The following is a 22675-nucleotide window of genomic DNA, read 5'->3' as shown; positions in this document are numbered from 1 at the left end:
GAGGAGCTGAATGGAGACCTCAGAGCAGCCTTCCAGTATCTGAAGGGGGCCTGCAAGGATGACAGAGAGGGACTTTTCTTCAGGGACAAAGTGACAGGACGAGGCGTGATGGTGATGTGTGGATTGACTCCACAACTCGTTAAAGTTGTAAAGTAGGTATGCTTTTTATTCAGCGCTGAGACGCACGGGGATAATTCCTCAAAGTCATGCGTACCTCAGTGTTGTTTCCCTCTACATTTATTCTCTAAAGTTATATATATTCATAAGGTTGCACAACACGCCTATACATATTCATGTCCTATCCCCGCTTCTGAGGTCCTCTGCACCTGCGCAGTGCCCCCTCTGGTCATGGGCAGGGTCTCAAGATGAAGTAACTGAGTCTTCCTCCTGTGGGTAGGGGTCTTCGAGATGAAGTAAATGAGTCTTCCTCTTCTTGCACTTTTCACCTTTCAGTCTTCACATATGGCCTTAGGGTTTGGTCGGTATCCCAGCCATAAACCATCTGCTTCTCCCACTTATCAGTAGATTCAGGCTTGTGCTTTTCCTTATCAATAGCTGCTTATCAATAGGACCAAGTGTCTGCTTTTCCTTATCAATAGCTGCTTATCAATAGGACCAAGTGTCTGCTTTTCCTTATCAATAGGACCAGGTGCCTTTGTTCTGCTTAGCAGGCATTTACAACAGACAGTACTTTTGTTTAAGCAAGCAAATTCCTCTAACCCCCTTGTACAACCCCCCTGTACATTGGTCAACTCTCTGCATCAATGGGTTTAAACTGAAACAGGGGAAGTTCAGGTTAGGTACAAGGAAGGAGTTCTTCCGTGTGAGGGTGGTGAGGCCCTGGCACAGGTTGGCCAGAGCAGTTGTGAATGCTCCATTCCTGGCAGTGTTCAAGGCCAGGCTGGATGGGACTTTAAGCAACGTGGTCTAGTGGAAGGTGTCCCTGCCCATGGCAGGGGGTTCGAACTGGATGAGCTTTAAGGTCCTTTCCAGCCTGAACATGCTCCAACTCAAAAAAGACTTTCCTTCATTGCTTCATCAGACACATCACCTGTGTCTCAACACTTAAAACCAGGTGCCCAGGCCCAAAGACAGCACTTTTCTGTGCATATCTCCTGTGGGACAAGGAGAAAAGGAAAACGCTGCAACTACTGCTAGAGGTTACAAACTACCACTTGCTATAGGTGGCAAACACAGGGGCTTAAGGTGGCAGAAGAGGAAGCAGAAGAACTGACATATATCCTGGCAAGGAATGCCACACTGCATCCTTGGCATTCATGAAGGAATGCAGCAGGAAAAAAAACTTGCAGAGAAAACAGTCTAGGAGCTTGCAAAAGCTTCTGTAGGAAGAACAAAGCCAAGACAGGAAGCAGAAAGGCCATATGACATAACACTGAAGAGCACACACACATAGAACCCAGTTCTATGGGTACTTTCCCAGGCAGAGTATATGGAGCCCATCAAGTGAAATACCTTTAACAAATCAACCCACACAAAAAGGCTACACCACATAATGCTGCTGATAAGAAGCTAACAGGCTGCAGGATGACTGGACATTTAGGTGAGTTATAAAGCATGCACAAGTGATACCAGGCAAATCATGTACTCAAACAGCAAAGTACATTAAGCCAGCTGGATTGGCAAGGTTCAGGGGATTTGATCAGTCTTCCTCCTCCTCCTCTAGCCTCTGGCTGGCAGTACAAGCCTTCTAGAAAAGTGCCATTAATAAAATAACATGGATTTTTTTAATTCCTAGGAGCATTTTTTCCATATCAGGTAACACCAGTACCCCCTCTGGTTAGGCACACTGTCTCATATTCAGATCATCATTCACCTGCAAGTTTTAGAAGTTCAGCATTTCTTTCATCTTCTGCAAATTCTCAGCAGCAAGGTACACAACACAGGGGGACACAGTTACCATCTGGAGACCCTGTGCCTCCCTTCCACATAACTTTCCCCGCTGAATACAGGTCACATAAACAAGTCAGGTTTAGCCACACAAATCCAGCACAGCACTCATCTGAGAGGAAAATCAGCTCTATAAGGCTGCAACTCAAAGGTTAAATGAAGACAGCATGGCTTGGCTGCTCCCTGAAATACACAGGGCCCAACCAAGCCTCTTTTAGTTTGGACTTAGTTACACTTTGGATACTGTGGTCAGAAACAACCGCTTTTCCTTTCAAGACTGACCAAATGGCTTAAATTTACACCTATCCTACAACTTCACTAGACAAATATCACTCTTTAAAGGACTATTTATGAAGGAGTCTCAAGAGCCGGTTTCTCCCTAAGAACCCATCAACTCTCTGCAGGTGTATCTCACCCACATCATGAGCTCTCAACAACTACCACCATTACTGCAAGAAAAGCCTCAAAGCACAGACATCAGGTTACTATTCTGCTTGAAGGTGACATTTGCTTTCTTGAAGGTATTTAAACACCTGACTACAATATGCCTGAGCAATACAGACACCTTTCAGCTGAATGAAGGGTGATGAATTTAACCACAAAGCCATAAAAAACCCATTGTTTCAGCCAGGCTTTGTGGCCCCCTGCTCACCTTCAGTTTCTACCATCAGCAACATGACAATCATTTTTTTTGGCTACTGGTTGCCCTGGGGGTTTCTTTTTTGTATTTTTTACTTTTATATCCATAACATCACTGTTAATTTATGATGCTCGGTGTTGGTGCAGTGTATTAATTTAAACCACAGAGATTGGAGGTGGTGAAGGAGGGAGGTTGTCTCACTAAACCATATAGTACCCATGCTCCAGACATGTTTGCCATCCTGTTGGTATCTCTATGGCACTGATCAAGCCTTGGTAACTTGAGAAATCCCCTTTTTTTTCTCTCATAACATGATGTCTTGCTGTACCTCTCAGAAACATTCATCTGGACAATGCCCAACACAGTCTCAGTTCTGATTTCATTTTTCAATTTTCTTTGCTAGACATCACGGTCTCTGCCAGAATCCTCCACAGAATCAACTACGTTGGAAAACGCCTTTAAGATCATCAAGCACTGCAAAGCCCACCACAAAACCATGTAACTGAGGGCCTCATTTACACAGCTTGTGAACAGTTCCAGGGACGGTGATTCTACCACTGCCCTGGGCAGCTTGTTCCAATGTCTGACCACCCGCTCAGTGAAGAAATTGTTCCTAATGTCCAGTCTAAACCTCCCCTGGCACAGCTTGAGCCCATTTCCTCTTGTCCTGTCACTTGTTACTTAGGAGAAGAGATCATCATAGTTAAGCCTCAGGAAGACAAATACTGGGTTTTAGATGAGCCACACAATCAGTTCATACTTTTGCTAACTAAGAATCATACCACTTAGAGAAGTTAGAAATCAAGTAATCTGGTGCCCTGAGTGATCTTCTAGGGCTGACATTACAATGGTAGGGTTTTGGGGTTTTTTTGTTGTTTTTGTTGTTGTTTTTTTTTTTTAATTAGTGAACTTTTTTTTCACATACAAGCTGTACTGAACATATGCCAAAACACAAATGTCACCGCATACTCTATTCCTCTTCACCTCACAAAGCAGAGGGGAATCACAGAATGGTTTGGGTTGGCAAGGACCTTAAGATCATCCAGTTCCAACCCCTGCCATGGGCAGGGACGCCTCACACTAGATGATGGCACCCAAGGCTCTGTCCAGCCTGGCCTTGAACACTGCCATGGATGGGGCATTTACTTCTTTGGGCAGCCTGTGCCAGTGCCTCACCACTCTCACAGTAAAGAGCTTAAATTTAAAAGTAAAACCAACACCTGTGGCACACAACAGTGATAAGACAGTCGATCTCGAGATGCTACTGCCTTCTTTTTAAGGCGGTTTTGTGGTAAAACACCTCACTTTCCTTCCCAGATGACAGAGCCTCCCTCTGTGCCTGTTTAAGTTCACTCAAGACCATCCCAGCTACCTCACACCAACCAAGACAATTCAATCTTTTCTCTCTCTCCTGTTACGTGAGCTTCTGGAAGAGAAATAAATACCTTCAGCGGCGTTTTTTAAGGAAAGGAGCCTTTTAACGCCTAGTCCGGGGGAAGGGCTGCGCGACTTCCTCTTCGCTCTGGGTTAGGCGGACCGGGCTGCCCCCCTCAGGGCGGAGCGAGGCGGGGCTAGTGCCCGGGCATGCGGCGTTTGCCGCTGCGCCGCTGTCATGAGGCGTTGTGTGTCGAGTTTCCGCCCAGCGTTCGGCCCTGTGTGTGTGATGGTGGGTCTGAACTGAGTGCGCCTGAGGGGAGTAGGAGGAACCGGTGAGGAGCTCAGGATGCGATGGGGAACTGCTGGGCGCAGTGGTGCTCCGGCCTGTTCTACCGGACGGACGCCGGCCGGCTCCAGCGCGGCGGAGGGTAAGCAGCATCCCAGCAGCCCCGCTCCCTGCCCTCCCCGGGGCGGGGAGGTATTGAGGCCGCCTGGCCCCGCCTTCGAAGCGGCCGGTGTCGGGGCCGACCCGGATGGGAGAGGGGCGGAACCGTCGCTGCGGTATGCCGGACGGGTGGAATGGCGGGGGAAGGCGGCTCGGCTCCGTGCGGGTGTTTAGTAGTTGGCTGCGGGAACAGCCCTGCTCCTGTTCCTCTTGCCAGGTGGGTTTTTCCCGGAAGCAGCGTAAAGAGGTTGTATGGGTCGGTTGCTGAAATCTGTTCAGGCTGCTGTGGTTGTGGGAAGGTAGAAACCCCCAGCGTTTCCTGGAGTATGGTGCCTTGTTCCCTGTGAGTGAGGGGCTGAGCGGTACAGAAGCTCAGGAGCAGCCTGATTCCAACAAACTGGCTTTTACCTTGGAAATGTTGGTTTCCACGTTTTCTTCTGTGCAACCAGTTCGTGGAAGAGCAGTGTACAGCAGGGGAAGGGCATGTTACCTGAAGAAAAACTTGGCTTTCTTCCATATAATAATCTGTATTCAACAGTTACAGATCCCTTACTTTTGATAGTAACATAATAGCTCTAGGTAGACATGCAGAGCATTTTACCCATCACAAACTCACGACCTCTGCTTCTACACCACCTGCAGCAGGCAAATTCCATCTTCTACTTGTCCTTCTAGGAGAACTTGTCAGAGTAAAGAGTGGAAGACCAGGACAAGTATGTGTGTGGATACCTGCCTGTGCTGGCAGAGCTCTGTAGCAGAGGGTATGTGAGCAGCTGAAATGAAACAGCCAGCACTTACCTGTCTCTTTCTTGTGCTGAGAAAAAAAGGTAATTTTCAAGAGGTTCTTGTTTTGCAGGTGTTTTTTCCTGAGCCTCAGAGACTCATGGATTTATGCCCTTTTTTTCTGCAGTCAGGGGTAGTGACTGTAAGTCTCTGGAAACATGTACTTACCCTTTAAATTATTGATTTGATCTGAGTTAAAATATTGGTTGTAGGGTCTCCTTGGTCCTTTATTTCACCCCCAGTAACTTTTAACTGACCTAATAACAGACTGATGATCACTGGATAGGAGACAGAGTCCAAAAAGGCACAAGACTTCTGGTTGTAACAGCAAATTCAACATAGATGGTTATCTTTTAACCTTCTGTTTGCTCTAAAGTGACTATCACCTGTGTTTTTTGTTAGTTTTCCCCTTGTATTTTTTTTCTTATACTTTTGCAGTACTTTGTATCATTTGCTATTAAGTATTTTCCTCCTGCTGTGTGGTGGGAGGTGCAGGGAATTGTAGTAAAAACAGAATCATAAATACGTCTTGTAAATTTTCTGTTTGTTAGATTGCTGCCAAATTCTGCATATTTGGCTACTTGCCAAACAGCATCACATAACTGGGTACCTTATTGAGTTAATGGTGATCACTCAGGTTCCCCCCCCAAAAATAGTGCTTCATTATTTTTAGATGCTCCAAGATTTAAGTGTATGAAACAAACCATGAATGGAATGAAGTATAGAGTTTTTAAGAAGCATTTCAGTATCCTGTAAGGTTACAAATCGCTTTTGCTTGGAATTGTGCTTAGAATCTTGGAGACTTGGGTATGAGTTGCTGCAGTGATTTTGGCATTCATGGAGAGCATGTGCAGAGAGAGGTGAAACACCAAAACCTTTTTTTTTTAGTGTAGTGTAAGTTTAACCTCCTGTAAATGTACCAACTTCCAGCTGGTAATTTGTTTTAGGAAGTTTCCTTATGCTTCCGCTGAAATAGTTTTGCTCGAAGTACTACAAGCTGCAGCTGTAATTAGGAAGTAGGCCATGGCTAATTTGTCACTATATTCAACCATAAGTATTCCTCTTTACTCCTGGAGGAGTGTTTAAAAGAAAGGGGAGGAAAAAAAAAAGAGGGAGAAAAGTAGCTATAATTTGTCTTTTTTTTGTTGTTGTTTGCTTGTTTTGTTTAATTTGGTTATATATCTCTGGGTTATTTATTTACATTCTTATTTGGTTAGTTTGGGAGAAGGTATGTAGCAAAACTGAAACAATCCTTTTTGTCACTTGTGTGGAAAAAGTAAGTTTATCTCATGCCCTGGTTTTCATAGAGTAAAGGTTCATTTTTAGTGACTTTTTTCCCCACGTAATCTGTAAAAGCTGGTTCTTCTTTTCTTAAATAAAGTAACATGACTTTGTGTAAAAGGAGAATAAAGCAAGTGTGTATGGGGTGCTGCAAAGCTAGTCTTATTAATAGCTCTAGCTCTCTGAAGACTGATCTGACAGTCTCTGTTGATCTGATGGCCTATTAGCTAGATGGTTTTCTTTAGTTGCCATCAAACTTAAGAGCCTGTTTTAGAAGATAATGAAACAGGAGAGCTTAAAGGAGAATACTAAAAGCTGTATGCATTTTGACTGGTGACTATTTTATTTCAACTGAATTTACTCAGCAGAGCTGTGCACTGTGAGATGTGCTGCTGTGCAGACGGAAAGAAAGGGTACGCAATGAGGAAGAAGTGGGTTGTGCAACAAGTTGCCAGGGGAGATGTACCCTAACTGACTTACAAAGAAAAATGTTCTAAGGATGGAAATGTGATGGAATTAAAATAATTCAGGCTTTGGCTGGGTGTTACTTTTAGTATAGTAGAAGCAGGTACTGGTTGAAGTATGGAACAGTCTTCAAGTATATAAGTGCCTGAGTTTATTCCTGATATCACTCAGTGCCTGCAACTGGAATCTGTTTTTTAAATGTGAGATGGATGTTGTACTGAAGCACTGGTTTGCATTTGAGTGTTCTTTTGGGTGATGGCCAAACCTCTTTCGCTAGGCAAAAATGTATTTGGGTAACCTAATGCTGTATTGTTTTTCATAGAGGATGGCGTTAAGCTGAAGAGCCAAGAAGACTGACTCCCTGTAGAAAACTAGACTGAATAATTTTATGTAGTTGAAAAGCACTGTCTTGACCTCTTCATCATCACTTTTCTCTGAGGTTCAACCTCCTAGCTGTGCCAAGCTGTCAAAATAAAAAATATTGTTTGACATTCATGTTGTATGAGATGCTGTGCTAGTGCCACGGTGAGCAGTGGTGTTTTCAGAAATTGCCTGGAATAAGGTTTTGTGAAGGGCAAAATGCATTAAAAGTAGTGCAGAGCATGCCAAGTGTCTATAATGTCAAGCTCAGCATCCTGATGAGGGGTTTCTCTTCACTTGAAGGCATTCATCTTCTCTCCAGTTCCACAGATGTTTCCATGCTTTGTCCTCTTTCTGCTGTGGTAGTGATGCAGAACCCGACCTAACAAGTAAATGTGTCTAATGCATGAAGATTTTATGCTTATTTTACATTTAACATATTTCAACTGCTATTTAAAATTATCAGGCTTATTTTCCTTCTGCTGTGAATTGAGGACTATTCTATAGTGTAACTGTAGATTTTTCTTTCCAGATCCAAGTATTTTAGAACTCATTCAACAGGAGAACACTTCACTATAGAGGTGAGTGCTTACATTTCTAGTGGTTGCAAAAAAAGCCAGTAGGAAGACCTGAATTCTAGCAGTGTCTTTAACCCTTTTTGCATTTTGTGTACTCTGAAATATGCTGGGTTATTCTAAACCGAACTGCTGGATGGCAAGATAGTGGTTGTTACAGCACCTCAGAACATTAATACCTTATCTCACTCTAATCATTATTTGAAAGAAGAGAAGTATCTGTTATGATATCTTGCTCAGCACTGGAGGATTCTAAAGTCTGCTTATTCCATTGCTGTGTAGGGACGGATTTTTCTTTTCTGTGTAAATGCAGGATATCTAGTTCTTCACTCCAGGATCATCAATCTGATCCTAGAAAAATCCACTTTGCTCACCACAAAGATCCTTTCTTGGCCATTGAATAGCACCCCTTTTTTGCCAAGGGTAGTATGAGGTTAACTTGTTTGAGACTCTCAGAATAACCTGGTTTACTTTCTCTGAGTGTTCCTTACAGTCTAAAATTCCTGGACTGTTCAGATTACCCCTGTTACTAAGAACAAAATCTGTTTTAGTGTCCAACTTCCCAGAGTGAGAGAGGGTTTCTGTGGCAGAAATATGATAGGAAAAAGAAAGTTTTGTCCTCTTCCCAAACTGTTATTCATAGTCAGTCTACAGCTATTAGTTAATGTACAGATCAAACAAGAAGTCTTGCTGTAGGAATTGACTTCTGTGTTTGGTGTATTGACTATGTGTAATATTACTGTACTGAAAATAGTACAGTGAATTTCTGTTTGTTTTCATGTGATAGTTCAAGTTAGCTGTTTTTAGAGTACTGCGTTGAAAGTAATTGTCTTCTGTAAATTAAAAACATCTTGAAACACTTTTGGATAAGCAGCACAGTTGATATGTGAGATAGAGGTTGTGTGTGCTACACTTCTTATATTTTCTACATTATTAAACTGAGTGGGAGCTGTACTGTTGTGGTTTCAACAAAGTCAGCCATAAATAATGCAGTTGCTCTCTCACTCCCCCTCCCCTTTTTGCCCTCCCCCTGCTCCCAGAGGGATGGGAAGGAGAATCAAAAGAATGCAACTCCCATGGGTTGAGATAAGAACAGTTTAGTAACTAAGGTATAACACAAATCACTACTGCTATCACCAGTAATAATAATGATAAGGGAAATAACAAGGGAAGAGAATACAACACCTCACTACCCGCTGACCGATAACTCGCCCCTCCAGCCCGACCAAGCACCAACCACTACCTAGTCCAGCCCCGCAGTCCTGGCCCTTCTGGGTAACTCTGTTACATCCTGGGCATGACATGCTGTGGTATTGAATACCTCTTTGGCTAGTTTGGGTCAGGTGTCCTGTCTCTGCTTCCTCCTGGCTTCCCCTCCTCCCTGGCAAAGCATGAGGCTCAGAAAATCCTTGGCCAGACCAAACATTTGAGCAGTAACTAAAAACATCGGTGCTGTCTGCACCGTTCCCAGGCCAAAAGTCAAAATGCAGCTCCACACCAGCTACTAAGAAGGAGAAAAATGACTGCTACTGCTGAACCCAGGACATGTACCATGCCTTCCCCTGCTTGTATTATCATGCTTCGGCTACACAGAGTTATTGGCAATCTTACAAGCTAATGAGATTTCATTTTTATCAGGACCTGATACTTACTTATCAGGTAAGTTGTAAAAACATGAGTGTGTTTTAATTTTGACTTTTCTCCTTTTAAGCAAATGTAAGCTTTAAGAAAAGGCACATTGGTAAGAAGATAGGTCCTACTCTGAAAGCAATACTTCAGATAAAGTAGGGACTTCCATAAATGCTGTTACAGTCCCTGGAGTATCACTGGAGCAGTGCTTTTACAAGACAGATTAAATACATAGTTGTATTTGCAGTATGTGTTTAGTGACTTGTCACATTGAATAGTAAAGATTGTTTACTGTTTTCTCTCTGCAGTTTGAGAACCTGGTGGAAAGTGATGAGGTAGGTACCTAGATGATATTGTGAAACCTGCTAGTACAACCCTCAGAAGTGGTTCCAAGAGCTGTATTTTCCTTCCACTTTATGTGATGCTGTAACTTAAATCACAAGGTGTTGTTTTTTTTTAATTCTGAGTTTTGCTTGCTCTAGTAATAAGTATTAAACACTTTGGGAGAAATTAAGACCTAAGAGAAGAGAAAACTCATTCGGGGCAGTATGGGAAGTAACCCCTTTGGGAAGAGAGCATTATGAAGGCAAAAAGAAAAGAAGGGGGTGGGGGTGTGGAAACATAGAGGGCGGAGGGAAAGACTTGATAGTTTGCTTCTGGTGTAACTCCTGTTTAAGACTCAGCAAATACTCTCTCTGAGAACAGAAACAGACCAGGGTTGCTTTGCTAAGGAAAGTTGTGGGTGTCTTTGCAGTTCTTGTGGTTATGGGTAGACTGTACTTCAGAAAAATAGAAGTTGGCCTTTACGCTTTATACATTTAATACAGCTTGATAACAGGTGAGACATACACCTCATTTGCAACACCCTGCTTTGTATTTTAAAACATGAGGCCTGATAGTTTATAAACAATTGGAATATTTATTATCAGTTGGAGGAACCTGTTTTACTGAGCCATTTCAGCTGATGGCACAGAAGTTTGTTTGGGTTTTTTTTTTTCCAATTCCAAATTTGTCTGCTTCCTCTTCCCTGCCAACCACCTTCCCCTCCAACTACAAAACCAATATATAGGATAAACTGATTTCATACTAGGGTTTTTCCTATCTTGAAATTGATTGAAGTGATTCTCATAAACTCAGACTTTTCTCTTTTTGTAACAGGGAGAAAGCCCAGGAAATAGTCACAGGTAAGACTTTGAGCTTCCAGACCTCTCTTTCCCACTGCTCTCCTGCTGTGACTATTAAATTTTTAACAGTTCCTGTCAAACCTCTTCTGTCTTTAGTTGTCAGATACATGGAAAGGATGGATGTCAAGCTAACCTCGATGCTTAACCCTGTCAGAACAGTTCAGATGATAATCCATCGTGCAAAAGCTGTACGAGACAGTTAAAACAGTATATTGCAAAGAGAAGCTTGTTCCCAGAGTCTTTTTACAAGTTAAATGGGTGTTAGTGATACAGCTCCAGCGAATTTTCTGTGACTGTTTTAATACTGACATAAGCAGCAGGGACTTGAGGTCTGCACTACAGGAAACCTCTGCAGGGTATGCTTTATTGGGCAACTTGCAGATGTTTTGTGGTGTTTGAAAGCTCCCAATTTTTGCTGTCAGTGATCCCAAAGAAGTGATGTAGCAAGCCTTGTAATTTATAATACTGCTTTTGCAGTCTTGTTTGTTAGATGCATAAAAGCAGACATAAAATAGAGAACAGATGAAAGGGGAACAATTTATAATTGGAGGAACCAAAACAAGCAAGAAAAAAGTGACATTTACACTGCAGTGATGTTAACCTATTCCATTAGTTTTGTTAGTGAACAGTGCTTTGTAAATATGCTTTCTACAAAGATACAAAAGGTCCTTTTCTGAGAGTAAGGAGAGACAGCATTGTCTTGAGTAAACTGGAATTTTGGAGCTCTCTTCTCATGAGGAGCAGGCCAGAAACACAACTTGTTGAATTTGCATTAGAGGACCAGTCAAGAAGGACTTGTGTATGTTTAATTGTGACTTGTGCTTATCATACATAAATAATTGATAGAGTCTCTGTTTCTCCCATGCATTTAGACCTCTGACTGAGGAGGAAATTGCTGACTTGAAAGACAGACATTATGACTTCATTGCTGAGAAGCAGAGAGTTGTTGATATGAAGCTTCAGGCAGAGGTAAGCGGTTGCAATGACATGGTGTGGAGATTTTCTCTTTAAAACTAGCTAAAATCAGTCATGAGCACAAGGAGAGTCCATTGACATGAATGAAAAGATGGGGTTTTGTTCATCAGTTGGTATTTTGTGGTCTACAAGATGCACAACTAAGTTTGCATCAGAGATGGCTGCTTTTTAATAGCCTCTTGGCTGAAAAATTGAATGTATAGACTGGTGCTACAATTGACATCTGTTAAATTTGAACTTTTTAAGGAAAGAACAAATGGGGAGTATATTTGGTTCAACTTGTGCTCGTTTTTCCCAGAGCATTTCTTAAGGAAAAGAAACCATAATTTGTCATTTTGTTTTAGTGTTATAGTAATTAATGGAATATAATGTGGAATACAATATAGAAATTGAGAATGACTTTTTAGTAAAGGACCAATGAAATATGCAACTGAACAGATATGTCTTGCACTACAGTTCCTAGTGGAATGCAGTGTGCATTTCCAACAGTTGCTAGTCATGATGTTTATTCAATAGGGTAATGTTTAGTTATCTGAATTTCTTGGGATGGTTGGTGAGGGGAAAGCTGTTAGATTCAGGTAATGAAGAAAAATGGTTTAGTTATGGTCTATTTTCCTTCATTTTTATTTTCTAGTAGCACTTTTGTTTTATTGATCTTATGGCTTTATTGATAGGAAGATAGATAGGTTCTGCTTTTGTTAACCATTACTATTCTGTTCATATACAGTTAGCCTTAGAAGAGGAGAAGTTAAGACTAGAAGAGGAGGCTTTATATGCTGCACAGCGTGAAGCAGCCAGGGCAGCAAAGCAGAAAAAGCTTTTGGAGGTGAGGGGAAACAGACCCCAATGTATACCAGAGCTTCTTTTTCTGTTTCTACGTATGCAGACTTTCCTAATACTCTTTACATCTCAGAAATGTAATGGGGAAATTGCTTTGGCTCGTATATTCCAGTAGAAAAAGAAATGCACTCTTTGAAAGTGCAGCTGAAAATTATCATGGTTGTTTGAAATGGCTTATGTGGCTGAGTATAGATTTTGAATGAGATAATGATTTTAATGTATAATTAGCTTAACGGACTTCTTGCATTGTGTAGAAGTTACTAACTTTAATGTGATCTGTGATAATTTCTAGTTAAACACTCTGAAATTAAGCATACATTGTGACATGATTTAGGCATGTAAAACATACTTTATATATTTGTGCACTTAGTTATTCCTTTTCTCTGTGGTTTGTGGTAACATGAAGATAAGTGCTTCCAAGGCACTGTGAATTTACTGCTGGCCCTGCTTGGAGCTTACCTCCTGGGGCCCCTTCCCCTCTCCCTGCATCACTTCTCTCATTTTGTGATTTGTATGTGTAGTAGGCAAAGTCTGGTAATGGCTTAAATAGTCTTTATTTAATGTGTCTGTGCCTACTTTCACATGTCTGGTGTTCCCACTTTTGGAGCTTGGTCAAGTAAAATGAAAGCCCACATCACGTTTTCCTGTTTCTTTGAAAGCATGCTGTTTAGATGGTTTTCATGTTGCAGTTCAGTTAGGTATTATCAGTGCATTTAATATTTGTTGCTGTATTACTCACCTATCAAAGTATGTGCTCTGACATGAATTTCAGATTCCCAGTAATGTGTATGAGAAAGAATGTTTTCACTTTGTAGAGTGTGTTTGGCTGCAGTTGTAGGAGACAGCCTGCTACATGTTATGTGTTGAATTAGAAGTAGATTTTCCAAAATTCAGGTTTAGACCAATTGTAAAAGTCTGTGGTCTGCAATAGGTATTGGGAAGATCTGTAACCTTCATGTATTGTCAATATTCAAAAGAGAGTGAAAATTGTTGTTCCAAGGCTGATAGTGATGACTCAGATTTCATCTAATATTTATGGTGCAAGTATAGGTCTCATTTCACATTTCTCTTTCCAGCCTCTTATTGTTTGGTAGGGGAGGGCTGATTCTTTGTGACCTTTTCCTTGTCTGCCTTTCTTTGTGGTTGTTTTGTGTGGGTTTTGTTTGTTTGTCAGGTTTTTGTTTCTTTTTTTTTTTTTTTTTGGAGGGGATTGTTGTTGGTTTTTGTTTTTTTTTCTCTGTTGTTTTGTTGTTTTTTTTTTGGGGGGGGTGGTGTCGTTTTTTGTTTGGGTTTTGTTTGTTTAAAAAAAATTTTTTTGATCTGTATACACCTATTCTAGTCAGGACCTAAGATTAAATGCGTTATAGAGATTTTAATTTCCTCCTCTTCTAAAATTAGTACCACTTACTTCCTTTGGAAACAGCCCATACAGATTTCCAAGGAAGCATTTTTGTGGAGATTGGCATCAAATATTTAATCTTTCTAAATAAACTAGAAACTTTTTTTTGAATGCGTAACTCCAGCCTTTGCTGTTTGTAGGCAGCAGCCTTTTAAATGAGAGAATGGCTTTTTCATTAGAAATGTGGTAGCCCTTTAAAACTAATTTGGCTTGTTGATGTTGCCCTGCTAAATGTCAGGGTTTGAAGCAGTGGAGAACTCTAATATGCATGTATCCTGGACCTCACATGGGTAGATATTTATATGTGACCTGGCAGAACAGATAATTGAAATTAGTTATTATGTGGGTATATGAGTCTTAAAAGAAAATTGTTGTGTATGCCAGTAACCGACTTTTACAGCTTGTGACTATGTTGGTGCCAAATTCCTGTCCCTTTCTCCCTGCATACTTAAGTCTTCTCACCTCTAATTACCATTACATGATACTTCTGCTTCTTCTGCACTTCCCATTGCCTTACTGGTTTCCATCTGCTTATTCTGATACTCTTTATTTAAATACCCAAGATGGAAAAGTGTTCCAAGAAATGAAGCCATCAGCATTCGGGATTGAAAAGTACTCAATCTAGTGCAGTTATCTTGCAAGACAATTTACCCAATGAAGTTCAAGTCAACATTAAACATTCTGATTTATTTACCTCTGCTTTCCTTTTGTTGGGACAGATCCATTAAATTTGAGAATAGTTTTTTTCAGAAGGCTAATAGCTAGATACCTCAGACCTGGCTGTAAAACTAGCTTATTCATTTTTAGCTTAGTCTTTGACACAATCAGTGAACAATTACTGCTTCATAACTGATTCACCTTGAATCACAGAGTTGATGCGCTCAGTTTTTATGCTCCCACTTTTCTCAAGGCAGAGGAAAGAAACTTAAGAGACCTCAAAATGTTTAAACCCTAAAACTTAAGCAGAACTCTACTTCCATGACATCTGTTGTTTCTCCTGTAACTGCGAAGTAAATGCATTTATGGCTTCTGTCTTGCATTTTTTGTTCTGGTTTTGCCTATGGATACTATGAAAGCTTTCTACCTTAAGAGTGTAGAGGTAGTAATACTTTTGGCTCAGCAAGGGAACAAAGCTTTTATTAATATAGATGAAGCACTTGGTGAGGATACAGGCAACTGGAGGAGCTGGTGGTATTGATTTGTACAGAGATAAAAGGACCTGTAGGAAATGTTTCTTTTAAAATGATAGGCTGACTGTTCGTGGGCACAGAGCAAAAGGAATCAAACATAACCCAGGTGCTGAAAATACCCATTGGTTAAGAAGAGAAGGCTAGAGGACAGATATAGTCAAAAATGAGGTGGTGTTCACAGGCTACTAGCCAAATTAATGCAGATTTTGTTGGGGTTTTTTATGGTGCATGAAATAGGTAAAATGTTGAGAGCTCTGTTCAGCAAGCTATCTGCTTTTAAATCTGAGATATAAAAGCAATACTACTTCAGTCCCTTCAATATCCTAAAATTTGATCTTCACTTGAAAGTCGGTCTTTTCCCGGGTCATACTGAAACTCCTCCAGGGCCAGGGCACTGCTCCCTCTAATATCTCAGATAAAGCAACACTTACCTGAGTGTTATCTACATTACTCTGAGTGATTTCATTCAGCTTTTTCAACTGTTTTTTCTTGTTTTGATAGCAACGTAGACAGCAAAGGATAACCCAGAGAGCACATGCTATTAATAATGGAGAATATCAGAGGTAAGTTGTAAAGTTTTATTCATGATAATAGAGAGCTGTGACTGTTTTTACTCCTGTTCCTCATTTCCCCCGACCAGAAAAAGAAAAACTCACTGCATTTTTCAAACCTTACACATTTCTAAGTCAGAATTGGTTTCATTCTTTGCAGTTCTCTTCATACCAAGTAGTTGCCGAATTCAAATTAGTTACCATTAACCTGCAAAATAGAGGGTAGCTTGCATTCATTCTGGTTTTCACTGTAATTATTAGACTGACGCATACAAAATTGAACTCACTCCCAGCTAGTTACACACGCACACACAATCAGTGGTTTACAGTAAAAATGTGTTTATATGTGTAATTTTTGGCTAATATAAAAATACCTTTATTATTCAGAACCCTGTTTGAAATGGCCAATAAAAATACACACTAATCAAATGGGGAATTGGTTTATCTAGTCTGCCTGTTATTTCATTAATACTATAAATTTAATGCTCTTCACTCCCACCTTCTGTGTTGGAGGGGGGTGGGGGGGAGGGAAGGGAGAGGGGAGAGAAAAGCAAAAGTAATCTGAAGAAATTTACAGTTGAATGGTATCTGAGTTTAGAAAAGACCCTGAAATCAGACAACTGTTTTTGGATGGAAGAGAAGGGGGTAGGAGGGATTTTTGGTTATGGAAGTATGTTTAGAAAATGAGCTGTAAAAACCGAGGTTTTATGGTGTGGGAGGAACAATACAGATTTTGGGAATGAAAGACTACAAGTAGCAGGATTTGAATTCATTAGTTAAAAAAGGGAACTGAAAATTAAGGAGGCATTCTCTAAAGTGACAAAGACTGAGAGGAAGTGCAGTTTTGTGACAGAAGTGAATTTTTAACTGAAAATGCTACTGAAAATTGAGCAGGAGCTCAGGAAGGGAAAGAATGTGATGAGTAGGAATGGGAAAAGCATAAAGATTTAGTTAAATGTGTATGTGCTTTGTAGCATAGAACTGGGAGGGAGGGCATGTTGATTAATGTATTTTATAGCCTCCTGAGAGGCTATAAAAAAAAATAAAATATGTGCATTGTATTTGCAGCTCAGTGACAGAGGAAGACCTCGATTCTTTCTTAAGAAATACAAAATTCCAGTATGAAGCTTTTTGCAGTAGTAGTAAGTCTTCCTTTTATTTTTATGAGTGTCTTTAAGTGATTGAGGAGCACAGAATGCTCTTTCTTTTCCTAGATAAATATAATAACTTATTTTTATACCACATGTATATAAAATGTGTATACATGTATCTATTAAAAAAAAAATTGATAGAACCTTTTCCTCTAATCCCTGGTGCTTCAGGTTTTCGAAACTCGGCATTTGTAACTTGTACTACAGCCACTGCAGCTCCCAAAGGCAAGTTAAGTAAGCAAACAAGTCCTGTGCATGGATTTTATTTTACTAAGGTTTTCCAACTGGCTCCATGGAGGCAACATCAATGCAGTGAACTTCTCTTGTAAAGCCCAGCTGTGTATTAAAGATGCCAATGTGTGTGTGTAGCTTTTTTAACAATCTCTTGGCAAAATAAGTAGAATCATACTAATTGGTGTTTTTTTTTTCTAATGAAGTGAGAGGATTCAGCTGACTATATTTAAAAATTCCACTAACTATTTAGAGGAAAATGACTTTATAGACTTAGATCCATGTCTTGATGACAGTACATGATAGTCACTAAGCAATTGTAGGACTGATGTTAGTTACTTCTTGGGAAACAGTGTGTGCAGTTTGAGGTTTTTTTGGAGGGAAAGGTTGATTTGTTTGTTTGGGTTTTTTGTTTTGTGGGGTTTTTTGTTTGGTTGGTTTGGTTTTTTGATTTTTGTCTTTACACAAGCTTACCCAATTTCTCTATAGTTCTAGTTAGTCTTGCTTAATGTCCTCTTGCAATATCTTAGTAATGTTGACTATTAAAAAGTTACTGTAGACACTTTGAAGTGATGGATGAAGTGTTTTTTCAAGTGTTCCTGAGCTTTAAAGGCCACAAGGCACAAAACCTCCTTTCTTTGAAAGTTGTTTTACATATTGAACCTCAAATTCAAGTATGTATATGAATTAAAAATAGTTTATTTGGTTTTGTTTGGGTTTTTTTGTTTGTTTTGCTTGGGGGGGGGGGGGGGTGTTGTGGGTTGTTTGTTTTTTTTATCTAGGACTTTCATCTGATGCTACAGTGCTTACACCCAACACGGAGAGCAGTTGTGACTTAATGACCAAAACCAAATCAGTGAGTGGAAATGATGACAGCACTTCATTAGATTTAGAGTGGGAAGATGAAGAAGGTATTTCTTCTGCTCTTGAGTTTCATTCTGAACCTCCAAGTTAAAAATGCTAATAGTGTTAAACTATGTTGATTGTAAATGTTGTTTTTGAAAGGGAAGGTGATTTAAAACTTAATTCTGATGGAACTTGTCAAGTGTGTAATGATTAAACTGTAGATTATTTTTACATAGGAAATTTATTATTTTGAAGAATTCCTAATAAATTAATCCATTTCTTTGAATCCTTCAATGTCTTTTCCTGCATTTTGTAGAATGGACTTGTAAACTCACACCAGCCATAACAGTAAAGAAATGCTGCCCTCTTGTGAGCCAGTAGTAGTAGGAACAGCTTGTTCCTTGTCTTAACAATGTGTAAGTTGGTCAGAAGCGCCAAAACCTGCCTAAAAACAGAGAACAACATGACTGCATAGTTGCGTTTCTGATTCCTAGTAGCTTGTGCTTTACAAAGGGGAGTAATTTTAATAGGTCATTGTGGCAGCAGTGCATCCCTTCACTCTAGTAACCTCTGATCTTGAGCAGAACAGGGGTAAGATAATGTAAGGAAGACTGCTTGAGAACATAACTGGTTTTCATGGCTGCAAAGGAAGGAATGTTCATCTGAAAGAAGTACAAGCCAGTGTTGCAAGGGCTTTGTGTCGTTTTTAGGACATTCTTAGTAGATCTGGACCAACTTAAGTGTATTAAAACGATCTCCCTAACGGGGCTGACTGCTTGCTCAGTTACTGTGTGTGCTGTCAAAATCTACTGTGGAGACTGAACAACTTAAAAAGTAGAGGGGTGTGGGGTTTAGTGTGAGCTGGGGTGTTAATTTATGGTCTCATTTTTGCTGTTAGTAGACAAAATCATAGGGGAGCTGAATGCAAAGTAGAGAAGAACCAGTGCTTTTCGATAGTATTATCCTTGAAAAACCCAACCACTAAGAACAGTACAAAAAGATGACATTGCTTGACAGAAAAGTTGTCAAGTTAGGAGCTTTCTAACAGGGAAACAATGTCCTTCATGAATTACACACTTCTGAGACAGGAGTTGTTTTCATTCTCTGGTGTCATGTACCGATACCAAACAAGGAACTTGTAATACTGATGTTGTATTGGTATTTTTGGCAGAGTATCCTCAGATAGACAACAGCTTCAGTGAGCCATTGGTACCAGAGGAAAAACTAAATTGAAAATAGCTATGTTTTAAGAGAACCATGAAACCATAACATAAAATCTATCATTTGGTGTCTGATGAAGGGAAAAATTTTCCTCATACTTTTTCCCTGTGGCTTACCCACTGCAAGAGTTCTGTGTTTCACTTGCAATATGAAGTTTTTAATTATAATTAATTAGTTAGCTAGTTACTCCACATTTAAAGGGGAGTTTACTTAGGAATGTATGAGAACAGCAAATAAGAGGATCATCATAAATCCTCCTCTTTTTTGCTTCCAGTGGTTTGGGTTTTGGTACACCATGACTAAAGTCAATAATTACTGACAAATAGCATCTCTGATGTGCTTGTGCAGTTTTCAACCAATCTTTTGCCTTATTTTGTGTGAAATTGAATATACTTTTTCAGACAAACTGAAGAGCTTTCCTAGACAAATATACCCAATATTCCTCTAGAGTTTAGTTGCTGTTTAAAATGTTTCATGTGATGATGTTTTATCTGTTTGTCAGTTACAGCAGCATTACAGGTTTCTGCAGACATTAAGCTTTTCTGGAAATGGCATGGTACCAAAGATCTTCTAATATTTACATACCTATAATATGGGGCAGCAGGTCGTTTAAATACGAGAGAGAAATACTGCCAGGGAGATGTTCTGTTGTGTTGTCTGGGTTCATTAGAACTCTAAAGCAACATCAGTGGCTGTGTTCATTTGGGCTAAAACTGACTGCAAACTATGGATTTAATATGAACACTACCACCAGAAAAAATATGCTGATGCTCAGGAGTGAAATTATCAGGGTTTGGGTTTCTAAAGGATTCTTGCTGTTTCTTCTAATGCTCTAAGGCAAATGTAAAGGTACTTCCTTCAAAATGATGTCTTTCTCATAAACACTTCTTAACTCACAGGCATGAACAGGATGATTCCAATGAGAGAACGCTCCAAAACAGAAGAAGATATACTCTGGGCAGCACTGAAATTCAGTAACAAGAAGAAAGGAAGTAATCCAGCTTCAGCCTCTGACGATTCCAATGGATTAGAGTGGGAGAATGACTTTGTTAGTGCTGAAATGGATGATAATGGCAATTCCGAATACGCCGGATTTGTAAATCCTGTGTTAGAGTTGTCTGTATCAGATGTAAGGACATCTGTTTCTGATTGTCAAGACAGGTAGTGAAACTGCAAGGCCCTTATCTGTGAACAAATGCTGGGAAGTGGAATAGAATGTACAAACCCAATTCACTCTTTTGAATGTGGTTCCCTTTTTCTTCCCAATTGAGTGGCAAGGAGTGGGAATGACTTGCTATCTGAATTAATTCAGAATTAAGTGCAATTTCATCATCTACCTTCTAAACTTTTATGAAAACTGGGATGATTCTCTTGTGTATATTTCTGGATACCTGGATTTAATATAAAATTGTCTGCACTAATTTAAGCTTCATAGCTTGGCATATCTATATTTTAAGTAGCCTTACCCCCCCACACCCTGGATGTCGTTTATGTCAATTTTGTTTTTAAAAGTCATCAGTAGCCTGAGATCTAAGAAATGGACTTACATTAATTTAATGAATACTCGAATATAGAAAAGGAATTTTAACATTTTATTTCCAACATGTGCTTTTGGACTTGTTCTTTAGCTATTGAGAGAGTGTGCTTAGCCAGTTGCAAAACAAATATCCCTTGGGATAAATGGCAGGTTTTCCCCATTTAGCTTACAGTCTTTCTAGCCTTATGTTGTCATTCTCATTTATTTCATTTTTTTTTTTATTACTTTAAGCACAGTTAACCTCAATAAACATAATATAAATCATTGGGTTAGGTTAGGTAAGATACTGTCTTGTATAGTATAGTATGTCAGACTTAGTAAGTGTGTGCTAGATAGAAAAATTACTATGAAAAAATCTTTATGCATCGAAGAGGAAACTTCAACCCATATCTACTGGAGAACTAGGAGGACCAAATTCTTGATTTTCCCCCTCTTCCTGCCCCCCCCGCCCCAAAAAGATCAACATCTGTTCCTACATTGTTCTTAAAATTCTTTAGTGATAGAAAATTTACAATTCAACAACTGGAAGGATTAGTGAAAAACAACATTTTCTGAACAAACTGAGGGAAGACTAGTTGCTCTGCTTCTGGGGTATGAAGAAGAACCTAAAGGCTGAATTTCTGGTTTTTAAAGCAAGGGAATAAAAAGTTCAAGTTACAAACCAGTGTGTTTAAGTGATCAAGCTTTCCTGTGCCTCTGAACTGGATAGGTAATACTGCTATTACAGACTGAAATTCAAGGAAGTGTTTGTTTGGTTATTGCAAATCTGGTGTATCCCCTGGTACTTTTGCAGGTTATACTTTTTAAAAAAGGCTCACTGAAGAAGGTGCAAAACAGTTGTAGAAGTCAGGCTTTCCGCAGAGTTTCAGTAAAGCCATTCTACTTTACTGCTGTTTTGTGTGGCCGTCTTGTTTTCCCCTGGAAAAAAGGGGGATGGGTTTAACTTAACCTCTGTTTAGTAATAGCAGCACACTAACTAATGTATCTGCAACACCAGAGAACTGAATTTGTCAGTGACTGTTGTGTCTCTGTTTTAGCCTGCATGTGATATTAGGGTCATTACAGGGTGGTCCTCTTCATAATAACTTGAACAAAAATACCGTACACTGGTATGAAATACATACAAATATCACCACTAAGGAAGAGATGAATCTTGTTGATAATATTCCTTTTTTTTTTAATTTAAATTGTAGCTATGTCACTGAAAAATATTTTAATGTCATTATCTACATTTGCAATGCCTGTAATAAGCTTTAAAAATTTGTATGCATCAACTGTCTGTTTTTGGTTTGGTGTAAGCTACTACTGTGTAACTTCTCCTGAACGTTGATTTGTAGAAGAGATTCCTATGGAACTGAAGGCAACTTTCTCAACATGTAAATAACCTGTTTTTTTACCTACTCAAACTGTAACTTACCCTGCAGTGGCAACTACTTCTGACCAGAGAACATGAGCTTATCTTGTGCTGATGACACTTTGAGGGAAGAAACTGGCCAGTACTCCTGTGTGTAGAACAAGTGCTTAGGAAAAAGGAAGCTGATTGCAGCTGAAGGCTTTCACTGTGATGCGTATGTTCTGCCATGGCAAACAGCATTCTGCTTTTCAGGGTTCAGGGCACCAACCACACTGAGTGTGGTTGATCAGTCACTGATTGATATTCTAGTAAGTATTTGTGGAAACTGAAGAACTTGAAAGATGATACAAACAACTCGGGAGAAACAGTTCAATGGTACTGTAAAAGGCATATCTGTACAAATATAAGTCATTAAAATTTTCAGTCAGTCTTATGTTTGGCAATGTTTTATCTGTTGCTGGTTCTGTGGCTGTCATGTCATATATAGTGAAAGCAATGTGTGGAGACAAATTGTTCAAATGTTACCTCCAGCTACCTATGCATCAGCAAAGGAAGGTTTTAAGAAATCATTAGCTGTATCTTTACTGAATTCTATAGAATCCCTTCTTGAGACCTGTTCCTTTGGAAGGGAAACTGTAACAAGCTGCAGTAACAGAGGGCTTGAGGAACTTGAAGCCCTTCTTCTATCAGAAGCTGTATTCACAAAGGTAAGATGCTCTTCCTTGTGTAATGC

At 39.8% G+C, this 22675-nt stretch overlaps 1 protein-coding gene across 2 annotated transcripts; it reads left to right on the top strand.

Annotated features, from left to right (window-relative positions):
- Positions 1-4178: 4178 nt before the first annotated feature.
- AP1AR (adaptor related protein complex 1 associated regulatory protein) lies at positions 4179-20518 on the top strand. Of its 2 annotated transcripts, XM_061443649.1 has the most exons (10): positions 4179-4353; positions 7792-7840; positions 9772-9798; positions 10622-10647; positions 11520-11616; positions 12350-12448; positions 15553-15614; positions 16671-16744; positions 17767-17895; positions 19951-20518. In XM_061443649.1, exons 1-10 carry the CDS (start codon positions 4277-4279, stop codon positions 20214-20216), a joined length of 906 nt encoding a protein of 301 aa, XP_061299633.1. In that variant the 5' UTR covers positions 4179-4276; the 3' UTR covers positions 20217-20518. The 2 variants fall into 2 exon arrangements, with proteins under 2 accessions (XP_061299633.1, XP_061299636.1); XM_061443652.1 differs by lacking the exon at positions 12350-12448.
- Positions 20519-22675: the final 2157 nt, after the last annotated feature.

This window comes from Pezoporus flaviventris, unplaced genomic scaffold, assembly GCF_033815535.1.
Source record: "Pezoporus flaviventris isolate CSIRO_AGI_PZ_B2104156 unplaced genomic scaffold, CSIRO_AGI_Pfla_v1 ptg000002l, whole genome shotgun sequence".
Taxonomy (NCBI): Eukaryota; Metazoa; Chordata; class Aves; order Psittaciformes; family Psittacidae; genus Pezoporus; species Pezoporus flaviventris.
Note: the sequence above shows the minus strand (reverse complement) of the source record. Positions and strands in the feature narration are given on the sequence as shown.